We start from the raw sequence: 19975 nt of genomic DNA, 5'->3' as shown, positions 1-19975 counted from the left end.
CGTGGTCTTCAGTGCACACGTTCACGAAACACTACTGTGTGAACATTCAAATGAATAAGGAAGAACAAGTAGGACAAAGTCTTGGATCAATTCACAAACCAATGCTCATTTTCAACCCAGCCACCACAAGACTAGCAAACCGCTACAAAGTATATGCTCAGCATGTGAATCCAGTAAGATTCACACTGCAAGACTTAGTTTCTTACCTGTCGGTGTAGTTTTGCAGCTTGAAGTATTCTGGTTTCACTAGCGAACCCACCCTCCCCCACCAAGAAAGGTGATACAGAGAAAAAATCCAAAGGTGGGAGTTTCCGGGGGAAGTAAGTCTACGTCGAAGGAGGACACCAAATGGTGGGATGTCAACGTCCACTAATGGGGGGGGGGGGGGGGGGCGGGGGTTAGGCCAATACAACAATTCCAGACCCAACCACTAGATGGCGGAATAATGATCAGCATGTGAATCCAGAAAATTCTTCAAGCTGCAAAACTACACCGACAGGTTAACTATTCGTTTAGTGCTGGTGCCTTTGCCTCTATAACAAAGTTTAGCATGTTCTTCGCCTGCCCACATTAACCCTTCCAGAGACATTCTGGCTTCTCTTGAGTAGCCTGTTCTAGTTTAGAGTTCTAGTTTAGAGTTATCATCTTTCCTATATGGTCCAGCATTAAGACAGTGTGCCAAGATTGGGGTTGTACAAGCTGCTGTGAAGACATAATCCTTCTTGGATTCTCATATTTCCACTGAAAGTCTGAACCGATTTAACTGGCTGTGTGCAAGCCTCCATCCATATTGTTCTCTAGACTTAGAAATGAGGTCCTACTTGGTAACGTGCTTACTTCCATTAGTAAACCCACATAGATACTTTGCTATGTTGGCCAGTCACTTCTTGCCGGACCCTCGTTGGAGGCTCTTAGTCTTCAGTCTCTGCTGGTGAGGTGGTGTCAGAAGTAGGCCTGGGTGAAAATGTTAATTACACCAGAGTCATTTCAGGTATTTTGTGTTACGTAAATTTCCTGAAATTATCAGTGTAATTCCACTACTGTTTGTGGCAAAATTATAGCGCACAAACAACCAGAATGCTACAGGTTGTTTTGCAGCAATTTTGTCCGTGTTGGTGTTAGTGCGAAATAGGTGCTTGCTTCAAAAATCAATTAATAAATAAGTGTAAAATGAGAGGTTTCACATTTCTCAAAGTTTTGTTAATTAAGCAAAAACAAATTGCATGAATTTCGTTTCACCCCCCCCCCACCACCACCATCCCCTTTATCAGAAGATCCCGGGTACAACCTCTGCTGGTGGCTCCTGCCAGTCAGTTGCTGTAGTGACCACTTTAGTTGAGTGATGCCTCGCTCAGACCGGGCCCTACATAATCTTAATCCTTCCCTTTCTTCCAGTTTGTCTCCTCAAACACGCTTTTCCTTGCTGGCATACACACTGTCCTGTCTAGATGTTGTTGGAGATCATTTGTTACAATTTTCTCACGCTGCCTTTATCCCCAGGGTCTCACTACACTAATGGCAGCCATGTAGCTTCCATTCGTTTGGTGGCGCTGGGGTATGGAGGCTTGCGGGCCCACTGAACCTCTGTTTGGACTGTTAAATACAGCAATAAACAGTGGCTTTGTGGCCCATTTCCTTCCTTCCATTAGGGCCTATGACACTTGCTGGCAGCACTTTGGGGCACAAAAGGAAAATATTCGCAGCTGCACAAACCTGAAACCTGGTTTCCAAGCATCCTTGAAGGTCCATATTTTGGCATTAAGATAATTTGTATGTTTATCCCAGTCTATCTGCACAACTTTCCCATTCCTTAAATGTAACTACCCCACCAAGAATGTTTTAATATATTGTATGTGCACTGCTTGTCTGTTAGACCATTTCAGAATACTTAGAAATATTTGCTTTCCTTGCAGTAAAACCTCCATTGCTATTGATACCATCATTAACCAGAAGAGATTTAACGATGGAACAGATGAAAAAAAGAAACTATACTGTATTTATGTTGCCATTGGTCAGAAAAGATCCACAGTAGCTCAACTGGTCAAGAGACTCACCGATGCAGGTAATCTGTTAAGTAAATTAAAACCTATATGAAGCAAGTTGCAAACCATTACCCATTGTAAATAAAAATGTACATAGGCTCTGAGACGCTTAACTGTTGGGCAAGCAGTGCAAATGGTTCAAGGCTCATGTTTGTGTTATGCATGTCAGCCACTTGCTAGGAGCCAGTTCATTTCCATAAATTAGGAAATGCACGCCTTGGAACCTACAAGATATTGGCTGTCTACAGCAGTATAGCAGTCTTTGGTCTAGCTAAAAGCAAGTCTCCAGTGGAGGTGGTGAGAAGACCCTCGGAGTTGAATTCTCATTGAAATAGTCCTACCTTCAGTGATGGTGTGAGTCCACGGCAGCCTTGCCCAGTGTAGGTCCAGAGTCATGCCGGATTGTCAAGACAAACTCGAATGATTCATTTACGAAAAAGTAACCTTAATTTCAACATTTGCATAATTGTTATCCTGAAAATGTACCATGGATTTGGCCACTCTGGACCTATGTTCAGCTCAACTGCTCTGTGTAAATATTTGTTTCCATTCACACCTAAGTTGGAATGTGTATTTTACCCTTTTTCTGCTGTACAAGTGCCATTACACTAGTCTTTGCCTCCCCACATCTGCCTAAACTACATGGGGCTGAAAGGTTTTTCCAGTCTCCTCAACCCATAATTTGCTCACAGTTCAGCAATTGGTGTACTTTAGTGCAGAGCTTCAGGTGTCCAGTGGTAGGCAGAGGCAGCTTTTGTTGGAAACGCACAAGAATTGGTAGCTCACAAAACTCAAACTATGCTCTACGTAAACCGTCAACCTTTCCTTTTCAGATGCCATGAAGTACACCATTGTAGTTTCTGCCACTGCTTCTGATGCTGCTCCTCTTCAGTACCTGGCTCCTTACTCTGGCTGCTCTATGGGTGAATACTTCAGGGACAATGGCAAACATGCCTTGATCATCTACGATGATTTATCCAAACAGGTATAGTAAAGAAGTTTTGAAGTAATTTTTTTCTTTTTTTTCTTGGTTCATGATTTAACTTTGGTATTACAAATGTTTTTAGGGTAGAATATCGGAGTGCAGACGAATAAACTGCCTTGCTCGTCTCTGAACCTGTGGTTGCACCACATGAATGGTACCAGGAAATGTACCAAAGCAATATTATAGTGGTCTGTTTTCCTGCCTTGCCGTCTGATCCACGCCTAACCTTGTGCAATCTTCTCAACTGAAAATTCCTCCTTGTGGAGTTTGCCTGTTGACCACGATGCAAAAGCATCTCTGCTGGCCACTGAGACTGAAAGGTCTTTCTTGATGTTGAATGGATCTTTACCCACCTGAACAGTGAAGCCCTCCTGTGCATTCCAAAATTAAATAGCTATGCCATTAATGGCTCATTGTCAATCGCTCTCAAGGCCCTAGAGAGAATTTCGCCCAATCTCTATTGGACCTTATGGAATCTTGCATAGCTTTCCTTAATGTAATGATTTTGGGGTATTTTCAAATTCTACCTAGGAAGACACGATCAGGATACAGAATATTTAGTTGATTGTATGCAAAGTTTTGATCTTGCACAACTGGTGAAATTACCGGCTAACCAGGCTAATCATAAGCTTGGCTTCGGTTTCAATAATAACCCCGACCTAGTCGAAGGTTGTGCCTCTGGCCTGTACAGACCTCAAGGCCCTTATTTTCAAATTAAAAAGATCAACTAAAAATACCAATCAACAACACAAACTACTAAAGCATCCAGTACTCAAATATCATCCCTGGGGGAAAAAGTAAACCACAATGAACTAAATAGCTTGTTGAGGTCTCGTCCAATAATTGAAAGTGATGTCGAGCAATTGTCGGCCAATTACGCCTATTGGATTGACCCGGTAGTTACCCACCTAGCTCTCCTAAAAACTAGGGGAAACCATAGGTCAATGCCCTCCGCCCCATGGTACTCTCCGGAACTCTGAGTTGAAACAAGCGTGCAGGTGCCAGGAGCAACTCTGGAAACCAAACTATAGCCCTGATGAAAAAATTGAAATACAAGGTAATGATTAAGGAACATAAAATACAAATGGGAGCAGCTCGGACAATTTTTCACATAAATGAATACCGCTAAAAACTCCACTAAGGAGTCCTTTAACACTGTTAAATCTTTCCAATTTAAATGTAAATTGATAGTTGTATAGCGCACTACTCACTCGCAAGGGTCTCAAGGCGCTTGTACGAATACCGCTGTGGAACCCATCCTGGCTTTCCCTGTGAGGCGTCCACTCCTGGGCACCCTCAAGGTGGAGGCCAGGCATCCTTAGCGTTGTGGGGGCCGTTGTGGAGATTAAGCAAGCTATTGCCCAGAGTTGCAGAGTGGGACTCCATGATTGGAATAGGCACCGAGGCGAGAATTATCAGGTCCGTGGAATTTGAGCCCACGACCCGCCGAGGCGGGGAATTGAACCCTGGTCCCAGGCTAGACCTCTGCATCAGGGTCTGCTGCTGTAATCATTGAGCCACACTTCTCCAACAATAAAAACACTGTCCCAGATTACTTCTTCTCAAACAATCGACTTCATCAAAGTAAAGATATATTCCTGGGTTTACCACTCACCTGGACTGTTCCTCAAAGAATGTGATGTTAGAAGTAATCTCCCCTATAACATTTACTACTTTCACCCGCCTTACAGCGAAGGCTGCAAAGCTAATTGGAACTTCTAAATCAGGTGCCCCATAGGATTTCCCCCCTCCCCCCCTCTCTCTCCCTTCAGGTCCTCCACTATATATCCGAGACTGTTTCAATCCATCTCACGACACTCCTGAATGAAATCCTAATCTCAAGACTTCATCAGCTTCGAAAAAAGCATCCATATTGCCACTCTAAAAAAAAAAAAAAAAACCTCTAGACCCTACAGGCAGATTTCCTTCATTCCCCTCTCAGCCAAAATTCTAGAGAAGACAAATCAAGGAATGATGGCCTTTCTTGAAAATACCAACCTTGATCCATTGCAGCACCGATGTAGATTTAACTGCTGCACTTCGCCAGCCCTTGTGGCAGGAATGGAAGAAATTCGAGCTATCGGTAAGGCTTTTGGTAAGGCTGTCCTGATCCTAATTGATCTTTCATCCGCGTTCGATACTGTCAATCACTCTCTTCTGATCAACCGGTTTGAAAGTATCCTTATCAAATGCCTGGCACTTGCATTGTTTAGCTCCTTTCTGTCCAATAGAGAGTAAGTAGTGGCCCTGGAGGGTTTCACCTCAGATTCCCAAGACACCCAGCAGGAACTGTTAACCCTTTCGCTGCCAGGCCTTTTCCCCCTCCTGTGCCAAGCCTTTGGCTATTTGGGGTAGTGCACGCTTGGGCCCCTGTAACTTTTTGACCACATTAGGTATCCATGCCAAATTTGCGTCCTTTTTCTTCCAACATCATGGCGATTCTAAAGGTACTTGGGGTTTGTGGATTCTCCTAGAGGGGTTACAGAAATGAGCCAAAATACAGCAAAATTTTGTTGTTTTTTTTGGAAAAATGGGAATAACGGGCTGCAAATTAAAGCATCTGGGTTTTTCCCTGCAAATGTTATCAAAGGGTTTGTGGGGTTGAAATCACCATTTTCCCAGCTTTTCGGGGATACCAGACTTTTGTCGGAAACCCAACATTTTTTACAGTTTTGGCATTTTTCTGGGACATAGCCGATTTTTGCTATTTTTTGTGCTTTTGACCTCCCAATTAATGGCAGAAATGGGTACAAAAGCAATAATGGATCCTGGAAAGCCATACATTTTCAAAAAGACAATTCTGAATTCAGCAAGGGGTCATTTGTGTAGATCCATCAAGGTTTTCTTATAGAAACTAACAGTTAAATATAGGATAAATTGAAAATTAGTGTAAAAAAACAGCATTTTGTGTCAACGTTTTCACCTGTAACTTCGTCTAATTATGACAGCTCTTTGAAAGCCATTACATCCGCTGGACATTACTGGTTGTGGGGATATATAGGACTTGTAGGTTCACCAAGAACCCGACGAACCCAGAGCCAAAAACTGAGCAGCAACTTGCAATGGTTTTTTATTATGTACCAGGTATATAGTAATTGTTCTGTAAAAATGTGTACATGGAAAAATCGGTATGGAAGACACCTATGTATTTCTGAAATGGGAACAAAATATAGAGTTTAGAAACAATAGATATTTGCACATTTCTGAAATTGGGAATACTCATACTAGCATGAGAATTATCAGTCATTATTTAGAATGACTTCTTTTTTACACTATCTTTCATTTGGAAGGCAGAAATGCATAGATAATAGTTCCTTTACAAAACTGAATTACCCTAAGTCTCCCGATAAAAATGGTACCTCACTTGTGTGGGTAGGCATAGTGCCCGCGACAGGAAACAGCGCAAAACGTAACGTTGTCACACCTCAATTTCGCAGTGAAAAATGACCCTTTTTTGGCAAAGTGCCTAGCTGTAGTTTTTGAACCCTAGCTCTGCGGGCACCTTGGGAAACCTAGCAAACCTATACATTTTTTAAAACTAGACACCCAGGGGAATCCAGGATGGGGTGACTTGACTGCCTCCCACCAGGGTCTGTTACCCAGAATCCCTTGCAAACCTAAAAAATTGTCAAAAAAAACACATTTTCCCCACATTTGTCGTGGAAAGTTCCGGAATCTGCGTGGATCCACAAATTTCCACCCACCCCGCGTTCCCCAAAGTCTTACGAGAAAAATGGTACCTCACTTGCGTGGGTAGGCCTAGTGTCCACGTCAGGCAAGGGCTCAAAACCAATTGAGGAGACATCAAAACAACCTGGTTTTGCAAAGGGGGTCCCATGAGTTTTTGGCCCCCTGGCTTGGCGGCTGTCTAGGGAAACCTACCAAACCCACACATCTGAAAACTAGACACCCGGGGGATTCCAGGGAGGTATGGCTTGCTTGGATCCCCCAACGTTTCCTTACCCAGAATGCCCTGCAAACCTCAAATTTATCTGAAAAAATCACCTTTTTCACACTTTTGTGTGGGAAAGTTGTGGCATCACTGGGCTGACACAAATTTCCTACCACCCAGCGTTCCCCCGGGTCTCCCGATAAACGGTGCCTCACTCGTGTCGGAGGCCCAAGTACCCGCGACAGGCAAGGACCCAAAACGTAGTGCGCCTCAACAAGGGTCCTAAACGTAGTTTGGACCCTTGCCCGTGGCGGGTCCTTAGGCCTCCCACACGAGTGAGGCACCGTTTTTATCGGGAGACCCGGGGGAACGCTGGGTGGTAGGAAATTTGTGTCAGCCCGGTGATGCCACAACTTTCCCACACATGTGTGAAAAAGGTTTTTTTTTTTTTCCCAGCTAAATTTGAGGTTTGCAGGGGATTCTGGGTAAGGAAACGTTGGGGGATCCACGCAAACCATACATCCCTGGAAGCCCCCGGGTGTCTAGTTTTCAGAAATGTATGGGTTTGGTAGGTTTCCCTAGATGGCCGTCGAGCACCGGGCCAAAAACCCAGGTGACCCCCCCCCCCCTTGCAAAACCAGGTGATTTTGAGATAGGCAATTTTGATGTCGCATCACTACGTTTTGGGCCCTTGCCTGTCGCGGGTACTTGGGCCTCCCACACAAGTGAGGCACCATTTTTACCGGGAGACCCAGGGGAACGCTGGGAGGTGGGAAATTTGAGATGGACTTCAGGATGGATTGTGGTGGACAGGCCTTCAAGGTTAACCCACAATTGACACCACAAGGGTACACCTGCTTGTGCTAAGACATCAAGCCTTCTAAGGTCTAGTGGGGCCTTCTACGGTCTAGCATGGGAATGTGCTCCCTCAGTACAGTGGTGTGGTGGACTGGTCATGAATGCGCAACCCGGTTCCCCAGTTCCAAATTCCACAGCTCTGGCCATAGTGCCACATCCCCACTGAACACCATACTTGCCCACAAACTCGCACTGCCTTCAGCTGTAACCTAATTGTGCCCGCTATAAACACTTGGATGTGGCTCAATTCAAATTATGCACTTGATAAGAGTAAAATGCTGCCTAAAAAAAAAAGCAACCACTCATAGGGAATGCAAAGCATGTGAAATGTAAGCAGAAACAACATGGTTACCTAAACGATCTCACTAACTATTCAGAAATCGGCGAGTGGTTTCACCTGAAGTTATGAACATGACTAGAGGGCCCTGAAGAGAACAGTTTCACTGTCCATTGCTTACATCCTTACAAAACGTAAGCAGTATGGTATAAAAGACCACATCCATAAACACAGAGCCATGGTACACATTGTGTTTTGCAATCCACCCATCAACCTGGTATTGCAGTACCTCCAGGAATGGTACTCTCCCAACCTGCAAACAACAATGCTCTTCAAAGAAAGACGAGAAAATGAAAGTAGCATTTCACTGGCAAACTCTAAAGTGATGCTGGTGTATTTGGATGTAAAAAAAAGCAATCTGGCCACTTTGCAACCCCTCTGTCTTGCTATTAGTTGGGTATCATATAAGAAATTCTATTTCTCTACATGCTGCTGCACTTTGGATTTGAAAAACTGAAAAGAAGGGCATTTCTCGGATCCATTTCACAGGGAAGCAACTAGAAAGACAAGCGTTGTTCAAATTTGGATCCATTTCACAGGGAAGCAACCGGCACACATGAACGAAGCCGAGCCTCGTGGCATGCCTGGGCATGCCAAAGTGCCCTACCCTAACTCAAACCCACCGATGCAAAGATCATGCTGCTGCACTTTGGATTTGATAAATAACAAAGAAGGGCATTTCTCTGCATTTTTGGATCCATTTCACAGGGAAGCAACTAGAAAGACTAGCGTTTTTCAACTTTGGAAACAATTTACAGGGAAGCAACAGGCACACACGAATGAAGCCGAGCCTCGTGGCATGCCTTAGCATACCAAAGTCCCCCCCACCCTAACCCAAACCCGCCGATGCAAGAAACCCCCCTCCCCAGCCCCAAAACTCACCTTTACTCTCCGTGGCGCAGGAAGCAAATGGCTTCCTGCGCCTCGGAGAGCAAAGGGAAACCTCCAATGACAGCGCGGCTCGCGCGCTGACGTCATTGACGCGGGGGGAGGCAGGGGAAGGTCTTCCCCTGCCTTCCCAGTAAAAAAAATAAAGATCAACCACTCACAAGGGGAGCGCGCCAGCGCTTCCCCCGTGGGTGGGTGTCATGACAAGATGGTCTCGTCATGGGCACAGCGCGACTGTGCTCCCATGACGAGACCATCTCGTCATGGGCACAGAAGGGGTTAAGTCCCCCCTTTCTAATATTGGTCACCTCTTATTAAACTGTTTTTTCCTACACCGACGTCACCCAGATAGTGTTGTCAGTCTCTTCTAATCCGGAAAAAGTAGTCCAACAATTTAACAAATATAGGAGTTATTATTAATTGGATGCAGAGCAATTGTTTAAAACTAAACTGAGAAGACTGATGTACTGCTTTTTTGCAGTGATACCTCATTTTGGAATACTACCTGATGACCCCTTAATCTTGGGCCTCTCCTGCCTCCAGACCAAAACATGTAGGGGTCATTTTTGACGTCAAACTTGTCTTCACTGACCACATTAATCGGGTGACTACATCTTGCTTCCTTACTTAAACTTCTAAAGAAAATTCTACCATTTATTCCTACAAAGCTGAAGAAAGTATTTTAACTCTAGTAAGCTCAAAATTGGATTCCTGCAATTCTGTGGGCACACAGCAGCTCCTACAGACTCTCCAAAATGAGGCAGCCCTAGTATTTATTGATGAGCTCCAGCTATCATCGTTCTGGTTTGGCTACTAGTAAAAGGGGGGAGGGGGGGGGGGGATCCAGTTTAAAGCCCTGTGCTGGCCCCATAAGGCTCTACACAAGGCTGGCCCTCTTCCCCAAAAATGTTTACATGGCACATACCTACTTGCAACTCGTTTTCTAGCTCTGCGAGAAAGGTAGTTAATCCCAGAATAAACTAGGCTTGCTGTGGAGGTAGAAACTTCTACTTCCCATGCAAATGGTGGAATGCGCTGCCTGACCTTGGAACCCAGCCAAACCTGCTAAAATTCAGGACCCCTTTGGAAACCTGGCTTTTCGCTCCTACTGCTAAGGAGGCTTTCCGCCTCGTTTGGGCACTAGTGCCATAACGCCACTTGACATTTGCACGCTGTACAAGTTATCATAATATATGGGAGTGATTGAGGGGGGCTGCTCTGCCTCTTCCCAGCAGGCTTCTGGTGGTGTCCACTGCTATGGGTAACCCCCCCCCCCCCCCACCCCCCCAGCCTCTCCTTTTTGCTTTTGATGGGTATCTTGAGGGTTGCAGCTGTCTTCCAGTGATGCTCCGAAAAATGAATTTCATGGAAATTGCCGTCCTCTTCAGTTCTAACTTAATGAGACCTGGAAGTGAACTTGGAAGAGTGGTTCTTTTCGAACAATTGTCCGTTATAGATTGCTGGACAAATTGTAGCGTCCGGTTTGGCAGTGCCATGGCCTCTGGTCATGTGAAGACTAGTCCAGCCATCTTCGATACAGTTCAAGTGCACTGTTCTTAAAGGGAAAGCGCCTTCACCGCAATGTTTTTACAACGGACCACAACTACCACGCACTCTTGCATCGTACTTGGTGTTTCCATTCAAGTTATTTGAACGCGCACTGACCATGTACCCGCTTCCAGAAGATGTCTTTAGGAGCCTGAGGCGTGGAAAGAGGCATGTACATGGCAACCGCTACCAGGCAGCCGGAAATGAGCAGGCTTTTAAAAATAAAAAATAGTCAATGCTTTACTTTTGTTGCCGCCGAGAGTAGAATCGCAGCGCCGGAGCACATCCAGGACCCCGGGCCTTAGAACCCGAGGACGGAGCGAAAACAGACCACTTAACTCTCCTGTCACTCATCAAAAAATGAACCTCTTACATTTTGGTTTTCCCTTGTTTACCTGCATTTATACATTTACTCCCGGGACGGGGTGCAGAGGGTTTAGGGGCAATGGGTGGGTTAATGAATGCCCGAGTATTCATTTAATTTTTATTTTTTTAATTAAAAACCATAACTAAGGATGAGATGCATGGATTTTAGGAGAAAAGGGAGATTAAGTGTACTCCTTTTTATACAATACATACTTTTTTTCATGGTTACATTAATAATTCTGCTGTTTTGAAACTTCCAAGTCCAGTAGGTGGCAGTGTTACTCTGTGAGAAACTCTGGTTAAAATACCACGTTTAAAGCATAATATTTACTTCTGTTTACAGCAGGTTTTCCCAATTTTGTAGTCTAATCAACATTACAAGTTTAAATGACACCTACAAATATTACTAAGAAGCTGAAGTAATGGTATGCGTGGTGGAAGCGTGCGTGCTAGTCGTTTGCGTGGCACGTGTATTTATAATGTAAGCGTGCCAAAGGTATGCGTGGTAAATACTACGGAATAAAGACTTGCGTAATGAAACGAGGCGCGGTAATGTCCTACGTCCTTCGTAAATCCCACTAGTCGCACATCCTGTGTCTAGAACGTGAAGTTCTGTTGGTATGAGTTGCATTGGGCTGCGACTGCAGGTTAAAACCCAAAGCCATGCATCTGGCTAGCCTTGGCGCTCTGGTATGGATGGCTTCATGTGTTGTCTCATTTCAGGCTGTCGCATACCGTCAGATGTCCCTGCTGCTGCGCCGCCCTCCCGGCCGAGAGGCTTATCCCGGCGATGTCTTCTATCTGCACTCTCGTCTCTTGGAAAGAGCGGCCAAAATGAACGATCAGTTTGGAGGTGGCTCTCTGACTGCCCTGCCTGTGATTGAGACCCAAGCTGGGGATGTGTCTGCCTACATTCCAACAAACGTCATCTCCATCACTGATGGACAGGTGAGAGCTGGCATCTCAAGGGAAGTTTGTTTTTTCTACCTGTTAATCGGTAGCCAGCTTCTGAACATTAATTTTGTGTTTTTTTTTATTATATATATATATATATATATATATATATATATATATATATATAATTTTCATGTTTCATTGAATGTCCCTGTCATATTTTCTTTCTCTTTAGATCTTTTTGGAAACTGAATTGTTTTACAAGGGTATCCGCCCTGCCATCAATGTTGGGCTCTCTGTATCCCGTGTCGGATCTGCTGCTCAGACCAAAGCCATGAAACAGGTAGGTTCAAAATGAATAGTTTTTAGAGAGCAGTTACGTTTCCAGTGTTCTAAATGTATATTTACTGTTCGGCGGCATCAACTTAGTTTTCAAAGTTGAAATGCTTTTAAAATCACTAGATCTCAGCGGATTAATGAGCCTATCATACAAAGCTCGGTATAGTGGTTTGAATCCTCACAAAAACACCTTATCAAAACTATGAAGTGGGACGGGTTATGAAGGGGTGGGTGTGTGTGTGGGTGTGTGTGTGTGTAGATATATATATCTATATCGCAGTCCGTGCCGAATATTGAGTTGACAGTGCAGTGTCTCAATCCTCAAACACTAGTACTGTCCACAGAGGGGTTTCAAGCTGGAGCTCCTGAGCACCACGCAGTGTGATCTTGTACACTAAATGTGAACACTCGCAACCAAAACTGCTTGGCTCCTGAATCTGTGTTTCCTGCCTCGTAGGTGGCCGGGTCTATGAAGTTGGAGCTTGCCCAGTACCGTGAGGTGGCGGCATTTGCTCAGTTTGGCTCTGATCTTGATGCTGCTACACAACAGCTGCTGAATCGTGGTGTGCGTCTGACAGAACTGCTGAAGCAAGGCCAATACGGTAGGTTTCCCCCTCCTTGTAATAATTATAGACCTGGGGCTCCTGTATCTAGAATAGTCATTATTCCACAAACTCCCAACTACTAGCCAGTGCCTCCTTCCAGCCGCACTGCCTTGAATCAAGGTCTCCATCCTTATATGATCGCTCGTTGTGTCCAGTGGTTCAACGTTAATCTTGGTGGGGGGGAGGGGATCAGGGGAGGGAGGCTAGTAAACCCAATGTAGGAACTGAAGTTGAATGAAACTTAGTTGCTATAACAATTGTGAGTGGGGTTGTTGAGGCCTCCTGCCTTTCATTCTACAATTAGCAGTAATAGGCTTTTTACTGAGCAGGCTGCCACCGTGTTACATACGCAGCAACAATTTTGTTTCTCGGTTAGTTGATTTAAACCACTGTCATCACTTCCAAGACCGCACAGGCTGCCTAGCTGTGATCTTACAACCCACCCATTGGTCAGCTTTGTCCCTCATTTGCTTGCTTCTTGTTGGGTAGGATGCCTTCTACTGGTTGTGCCCTCCCTTCTCCGGAGCATAGCCTCTTTACAATCTTTCCATTGGCTGACTTGTCTTCTACCACTGCTCACATTTTGGGAACTCCTCTTCTTTTTCATTCAGTCCTCCATAAGAGCATTTGTTCTAGCTCTTTCCCTCCTGTGCTGCTTTCCCTCTTCAATAGCTGTCTCTCCACCATCCCTCCGAGCTAGTCTTCATAAACACAGTAACTCAGGATACTCTTGAGTATGGCTGAAGTACAGACTTGAGGGCAGTGTTTATTTGTAAAAGTGTAAGGGCAAGGGTCCTAGTTAGGTTATTGGAGCTTTCAGCATCCATTACCCTTACCGGTGCTTCCAAAGACCGCACAATACAGCTTCTAATTATCACACCCCTACAATTGTGACACTTCTGTCTATTCCAGACCCCAAACCTATAAGAATGGGTTGGGCAGCAGGTATCTGTCTCTTTTTTTAATATTTGTTGAATTAAACACCTGTTGTGCTCATCTCTAATTGGGACCAACAGCGCCACCATGTGGCAGACTGTCATAAGTGCTGGTAATTAAGTACCGGTGCGGAGCATGGGGAAACCACCGCCTCAAATTAAGCACTGCTTAAAAGGGTTGTTTTTCCTGCATTCCACATAGTGCATGAAAGCACAAGGTTTGACATCGAAGGCTTTTATGGTGCTGGCAGAAGGGCCATGTGCTTCTCAGTAGTGTCCGAGACAGAAGGCGCACTTTGCATGACTTCTGGGGGGGATGTTGATCTTCTCCCTGGGCGGCTTTCCAAATGGCTGAATCCTTTGGAAAGTAAATTGGGCCTTGGCAAGCATTCCATTTGCGTTGTTTATAAATTATGTTCAGTTTCTTGAATGAAAAGTGTTTTGGCGAAAATAAACCATGCCATTTATAAAGATTAAAGACATTGAATTACTCTTATTGTTTTGAGATATCCCCATGGGATGCTTTCTTATCCTCCAGGATTGAAATGTGTTTTTTTTTTTTTTTTTTTTTTTTTTTACAAACCTTGACAAGGTCAGCTGCCCGGCCCTCTAAATATAAAAGGCGAAGCCTATTGGCATTTCCAATACTTGCTCGTCCAAGATCACTGTTCCATATCCAGCGTCTTCATTGTTTTTATGGACTTACTTAGCTCTGTATGTCTCCTGTCGGCCCTCTTCTTCCACTGAAGGGCATGCCTAGACACTGTGTAGATTTCTACTACCAGTTTTAGCTTAGTTGATGTCACAAAAAATGTATCTAGTTACATACACCCTATGCACATATTTAAATACAGGCTATTTAATGTATTTTGGTGGTAGCATGTTTATATTCCATTTGAAAACCATACCTTCGGATAGTAGCCATCGTAGTTCTGTTTTAATATAGGCTGCCTAGAGTAGTAGCTGCACCTAGTTGTAAACGTAGGTGTTCAAGTTTACTTACAAAATTGATATAGTGAACTTTGGAGGAAAACAAGAGTGAGTCTTAAATATTAATCCAAAGGCCCAGATCATGGGCCTGCACAATTGGTCGACAATATACACAAAACTAAGAATACACAGAATGATTGACCAGGGCACCACAGAAAGCCAGATACTGCCATGCATGATCGTTGACCGCACTCCACTAGAGGAGCATGGTTAATGGTGTGGGTGACATCCATAGCATACATCCAACACATTGCACTGAAGTGCAATCTTATGGTATGGCGAAGCATACTTTTTTTCCTAAAAGTGGTTCCTGCTTATTTAGCACCGGATAATCCTGCAGAACCTGCATACCTGGTAAACTAAATGTGAATGGGTTCAGATTTTTGGGGTGTGAGGGCGATTTGCGGTGGTGAGAGTAACATGGGGTCATTTGAAACTGGGTTGCCACTGAGCTTCCGTTTAATAGGACTATTGGCAGCCTATACATGCATGTGTGAAGAGGCTAATTTGTCTGAGAAATGAGCCCAGTTAATTGGTTCCATGTTTTCTACATATTTTCATGCTTTATTTTTAGTAACTAATGCTATCTTTAATTTTAATTCCTTTTACATTTTAATTCTGTTTTTGAAGTCCTTGTTACTTTGCTTTCTGCTGGGAAAGCGACCAATAGATGCACTTTAAACATTTGGCAACTTTTTTTTTTTTTATAGTCCCTATGGCCATAGAAGAGCAGGTAACGGTAATCTATGCTGGTGTTAGAGGATACCTGGACAAATTGGAGCCTTCAAAGATCACAAAGTTTGAGAGTGCTTTCGTTGCTCACATCCGTAGCCAGCACCAGGAGCTTTTAGCCACTATCAGGTAATGTGTTTTTTGAAAAAATTTTTATCGTGATTTAAAAAATAAAAAATGTATTTGCATTCGGCACCGTTTTCATTGTTTCATGGTGTAGTGGGCCCAGGAAGGTTTTATTGACTTGGAGTTATGGGAGTGGTAGTATAAGGGGGGGGGGGTTGTGGGTTTCTTTCCCAAGCCACGTCTTTCAGAAGAGAAGTTGTGCCATGTCTGTGGCTGATTGTGCCTTTAAAATGTAAGAATCACAAGACTATCATAATCAGCAAAGAGCTTTTCTATGCGAGTTTTACACTGCGCACTCACATCTGTAAGATGTGATAGGGCATCAGAAGTGGGGGAATTTGGGCAGAGGAACATTTGTTCTCAGGTGGTGGTAGTAGTACCAAGGTCAGTTGCGACACTGAAATGAACTATTTTGTCTTGTACCAGATTCCACTGCAAAAATATATTATGAATGGATTGCTGGACATGCTTGCCAGAGACATTGCCCATAGCCGTCTTTGCTACGTATTATGAAGTGAATGGGTGGGGGAATACAGCCAAGAAATGACAACAGTGGGAAGGCCTGTCAATTTTAAGACTACACTGTTGTGTAGTGAGTTGAAGCTGACACGTGTTGTGTGGTGTAGACTTGAGTTTTTAATGAGGTTCTCTCTCATTGAAGAAGACTGTTGTGAGTTGCAGTCCTTAGCTGCTTAGATGCAGCTCTGTTATAGATGTATGCGGGTGTACCTTCAAGCACTGTGCCTGGTCAAACTGTGACCCTTGGAGCTTTCCCAGTGTCTTAGTAGAAAGAGATGTAACTCTTGTGTTAGAGGCTGCTAAAAACTGGGGCTTACATTAGTTAGCGTAGTCCATCAAAGAGATGCTGGCATAAAAGACCTACACCAGTACTACTTATGTGATACAAGTCGAGGCTAGTTCTTTATAGGTTCCAAACCTGGCAGATTGTTCCACCAGACGTTGCAGATGATTCATTGGGGACACGACTAACGTTTCTGAAGGAATATTGACTCCATACAGCAGGGACCGCCTCCTCGTTTCATCAGTTCCTTAAAGGGGCACAGTGGGGCCGAGGATCAATGGCTGGCAACAGATCCTTGAGGAACGCTTGGTTTTTGTTCTACTTAACTGTACATTGTTGAAATTTGCAAATATGCAGTTTATTTCTAGATACCTGTTCAAGCGCTTCATAAATGTATCACTTTTTATTTTATTACCCAGGACCGATGGAAAGATTTCAGAGCAGACTGATGCCAAGATGAAGGAGACTGTGGTGAACTTCCTGGCCACCTTTGAAGCATAACCATCCAACAGACTTAATTCTGGAATTGCCTGTCCGCGACACTCTTTGAAATTGTACTCTGGTCCCATTCTCCATAAACTATTGAAGCATTTATGCTTTTGTTGTACAGAAATGTCTCTAATTGAGAATAAATGTGTTCCATAAAAAGTGTTCATAATGGAATTGCTACATTGGTTTGAATGATCACTTGTATTGGCATGCCTCCTATAGCCCATCTGAGTGAGTTATGACGACCATTTTTACAAAGTGTTTTAACTTTGAATTTAACAAAGCACTATTTGCAGCAGTTAGGAATATTAATACGAGTCACATCAGTAACAAATTAACAACGAAAACTGGAATCAAGTAAAACGGATGCATTGTTTTAGAGGCTGACCCCTGGGGGGATTCAGCTACGTTTACTGTAGTGTTTAGGAGCAACCCTCCATGGTTTTAAACCTTTGTTGGATCTGCTATCTTTCCGACTTGGAAAGTTAGGCTAAGGACAAGAGAAATTACAGCATTTAATCATCCGATTGGGGGCAAGTTAGCTGTACCATTCCCTCTGCCCTAGATTTCTATAACAGATTGAACCACTTCATTTAAATAACTCTGCTTTCCACTCCACTTAATTGTGTATCTGGCGGAATTTCCATATAAGTGATTTTGCCCTCTTGGCCAATAACAATGGTAGATCAATGAATTAGCAGTTCGATTTGTCTGACAGGGGACTGGGCATAAGGCTTACAATGCAAGTTTTGGGTTGTCTAGGTTCGGTTTCTTAGTCTGTGGAAATCAAGAGTTGCGAGTGTCGCCCAGTGGGAGTGCAGCATCTGGCTTGGCCACATTCAGTTTGCTTTAAAAACGCTTGTTTCATCTGGGTCACGTGTTCTTTTGGAGGTAACATTTCTGCCTTTCGGGGGGGGGGGGGGGGGGGGGGCTAGATCTAGTATTGCATTTGTAAAGCATATAGTGCCCTTGAGACAATGAAGCCCTTTACGCCAGGCTGCATGTTACTTCAGAACCCAAGGTTAGTGGTTAGTGCTCCCAAGGAAACCATTCCATGCATTTGCTCTAGATTCTACCTGGTACATTAAATTAATCAGTTGTATGATCAATAGTGAGTAGTGTGCATTCATGTAGATGAATGGGAGATTAATAGATGAGTAGGCATTATGTTGCAGGGACAGTTCTTTAAATAAAGGAAAGGCTGTGATCTTCCCAATGAGGTCTGAGCAATTTAAAGAAATTCCATAATTGAGATTCACAGGCCGCCTGATGTTCCTGGGCCTGGCCTACAATGAATTCTGAGCAACTGCGCCAAATACACCTTCTGCACTTGACTCCATGCTAAACATGGTTGAGCAGTCCAAGGCTCCCTCTGGGGGGAGGTGTGGATTAAAATGAGAACATGGGCTCACAACTCAACATGCGTGCAGCAGCAGTCATAAATCGATGTAAAGCCAAGTACTTTTGTTGAAAAAAGTACTATTTCTTCGCTAACCATAAAGAGGAAAAATACATTTTCAATTACACCTTTTGCTCTGGTGTTTTATTGGCAAATCACTGTCCACTCCCTTGTATTAGTGATAATGGTTATTCCCCATTCACTGTTGGCAACATCCAAGGAATGCCCTACTAGCAGTCTCTTGTCTCAAGAGTTTGCCCTGACTCTTAGTCTCAAGTGTCCTAGCACCACAACACTCTGCAGCGAGTTTCTCCTGGTGCCGTTAGGCCAGAAACCAGTGTTACCTGCTCCTAGGGCTGAAGCGTGCAGAGTCCTGGAGTACACCCTGGCCTCGGGTGCCCGCAGCAGCTCCTGTCCCAGTTAGATGAGTCGGCTGCGTGTGGGCTCAGCTGTTGCACTTTCCCTTGTGGACACACTCCAGCAGCGGACATTCCCCCAGTAGCCAGTTTGATTGTCACAAATCCTCACTTTGAAGTCTGAAAAAGAAGTGAACACCACGCTCCCTGGAAGACAGCCTGTTTGACTTCTGCCTTTGAATGCACAATAAATGTGACAAGATAATAGCAAGATTTAATGGCCTGTTTACAGAAATCCAGTACTGGTGGAAGAATACAGTAAATAGGGTTTGGGCAAAGGACAATCGCAAGCTGGACCGCCTAAAACAAATCGAACAAGCAAATAGAAAGCAAGCAAATGTGAGTTACAAACCACAAAGCCAATGGTAAGCAATAGGTGAAATGCATTCGCAGGGCAGCTTTCCGAATGTCCCCAAGATGTCGTTCGCAAATAGCTTGGACCTAAAAAGGTTCTGTTCACACCTACTGATCACTCCATGGTATTCTGCCACCACTGTGTTCGTGCTGCTTAAGTTTTGGTGAAGACAGTAGCCTTACACCACCTCTGAGGGTAGCACATTGAGGGCCTCTCCCAGTCCAACTAGACTGACAGGCCTCTGTTATGGCGCACATGCATAATTAGTGTTCATTTATGAAAACAAATATGCATTAGGGATCCAGATATCATTTCAGTTGGGACTCCGGGCAGAGGTGCATTTCCATTATCAAGAGGACTTTTGCGTCCCAATAGACACCTCCACCCAGATCAGGATCCCCCAAACAAACTCCTAACCTGAAGAAGTTTGGTGACCAGATTGGTCAAACTGGCGGAAAAGTCTGTTGGCATTCCTGTGGCTCAATCTAGCTCTCTGCTCCACCACAAAGTAACCCTTGCAACGAAATAGACCAACTCAACAACTTGCGATTCTTACTTCATAGCAATCATTAATTTCAGTGGCTTATGATCTGTTTGCACCACAAACTTGGTGCCAAACAAATCAGTTCTGCTCTCTGGGTAGTGATTTTCTACTAATAAAGGCTACCGGACATGCTCTCCCTTTGCCATCCAGTTGAGCTAACACTGCTCCAACTCCTTTGTCAGGTATCGGTCTGCACAATGAAAGACTGACTCTAGTCTGGTTCTTTCAGTTGAGGTGCAGTGCATAAGGCCTTCTTCAGTTCTTTGAAAACTAGTTGTATCCCTTTCCAAAGCAGTGAATGAGGCAACTATACTTCCATAGTTTGCCACAGTTCTGTAATAACCGTTGAGTCCTAACAAGGCCCTCACTTTTGGCTGGGTAGTGGGCAATTTGCACTCCATCACAGACTGAATCTTGTCATCCAATGGGTAAA

At 44.1% G+C, this 19975-nt stretch overlaps 1 protein-coding gene across 1 annotated transcript in view; it reads left to right on the top strand.

Moving 5' to 3' along the window:
- ATP5F1A (ATP synthase F1 subunit alpha) overlaps window positions 1–16987 on the top strand; it is a 51401-nt gene extending 34414 nt beyond the window's left edge. The window contains exons 6-12 of the mRNA XM_085629161.1: window positions 1914–2062; window positions 2876–3027; window positions 11640–11864; window positions 12046–12153; window positions 12607–12751; window positions 15390–15540; window positions 16759–16987. Of these exons, the coding sequence (XP_085485287.1) occupies window positions 1914–2062; window positions 2876–3027; window positions 11640–11864; window positions 12046–12153; window positions 12607–12751; window positions 15390–15540; window positions 16759–16840 (1012 nt within the window). The 3' untranslated portion in view covers window positions 16841–16987. The remainder of the gene's footprint in view (window positions 1–1913; window positions 2063–2875; window positions 3028–11639; window positions 11865–12045; window positions 12154–12606; window positions 12752–15389; window positions 15541–16758) is intronic.
- Window positions 16988–19975: the final 2988 nt, after the last annotated feature.

This window comes from Triturus cristatus, chromosome 2_1 (assembly GCF_964204655.1).
Source record: "Triturus cristatus chromosome 2_1, aTriCri1.1, whole genome shotgun sequence".
In the NCBI taxonomy this organism is placed as follows: domain Eukaryota; kingdom Metazoa; phylum Chordata; class Amphibia; order Caudata; family Salamandridae; genus Triturus; species Triturus cristatus.
The sequence above is the reverse complement of the archived record's forward strand: the minus strand, read 5'-3'. Positions and strand labels throughout refer to the sequence as shown.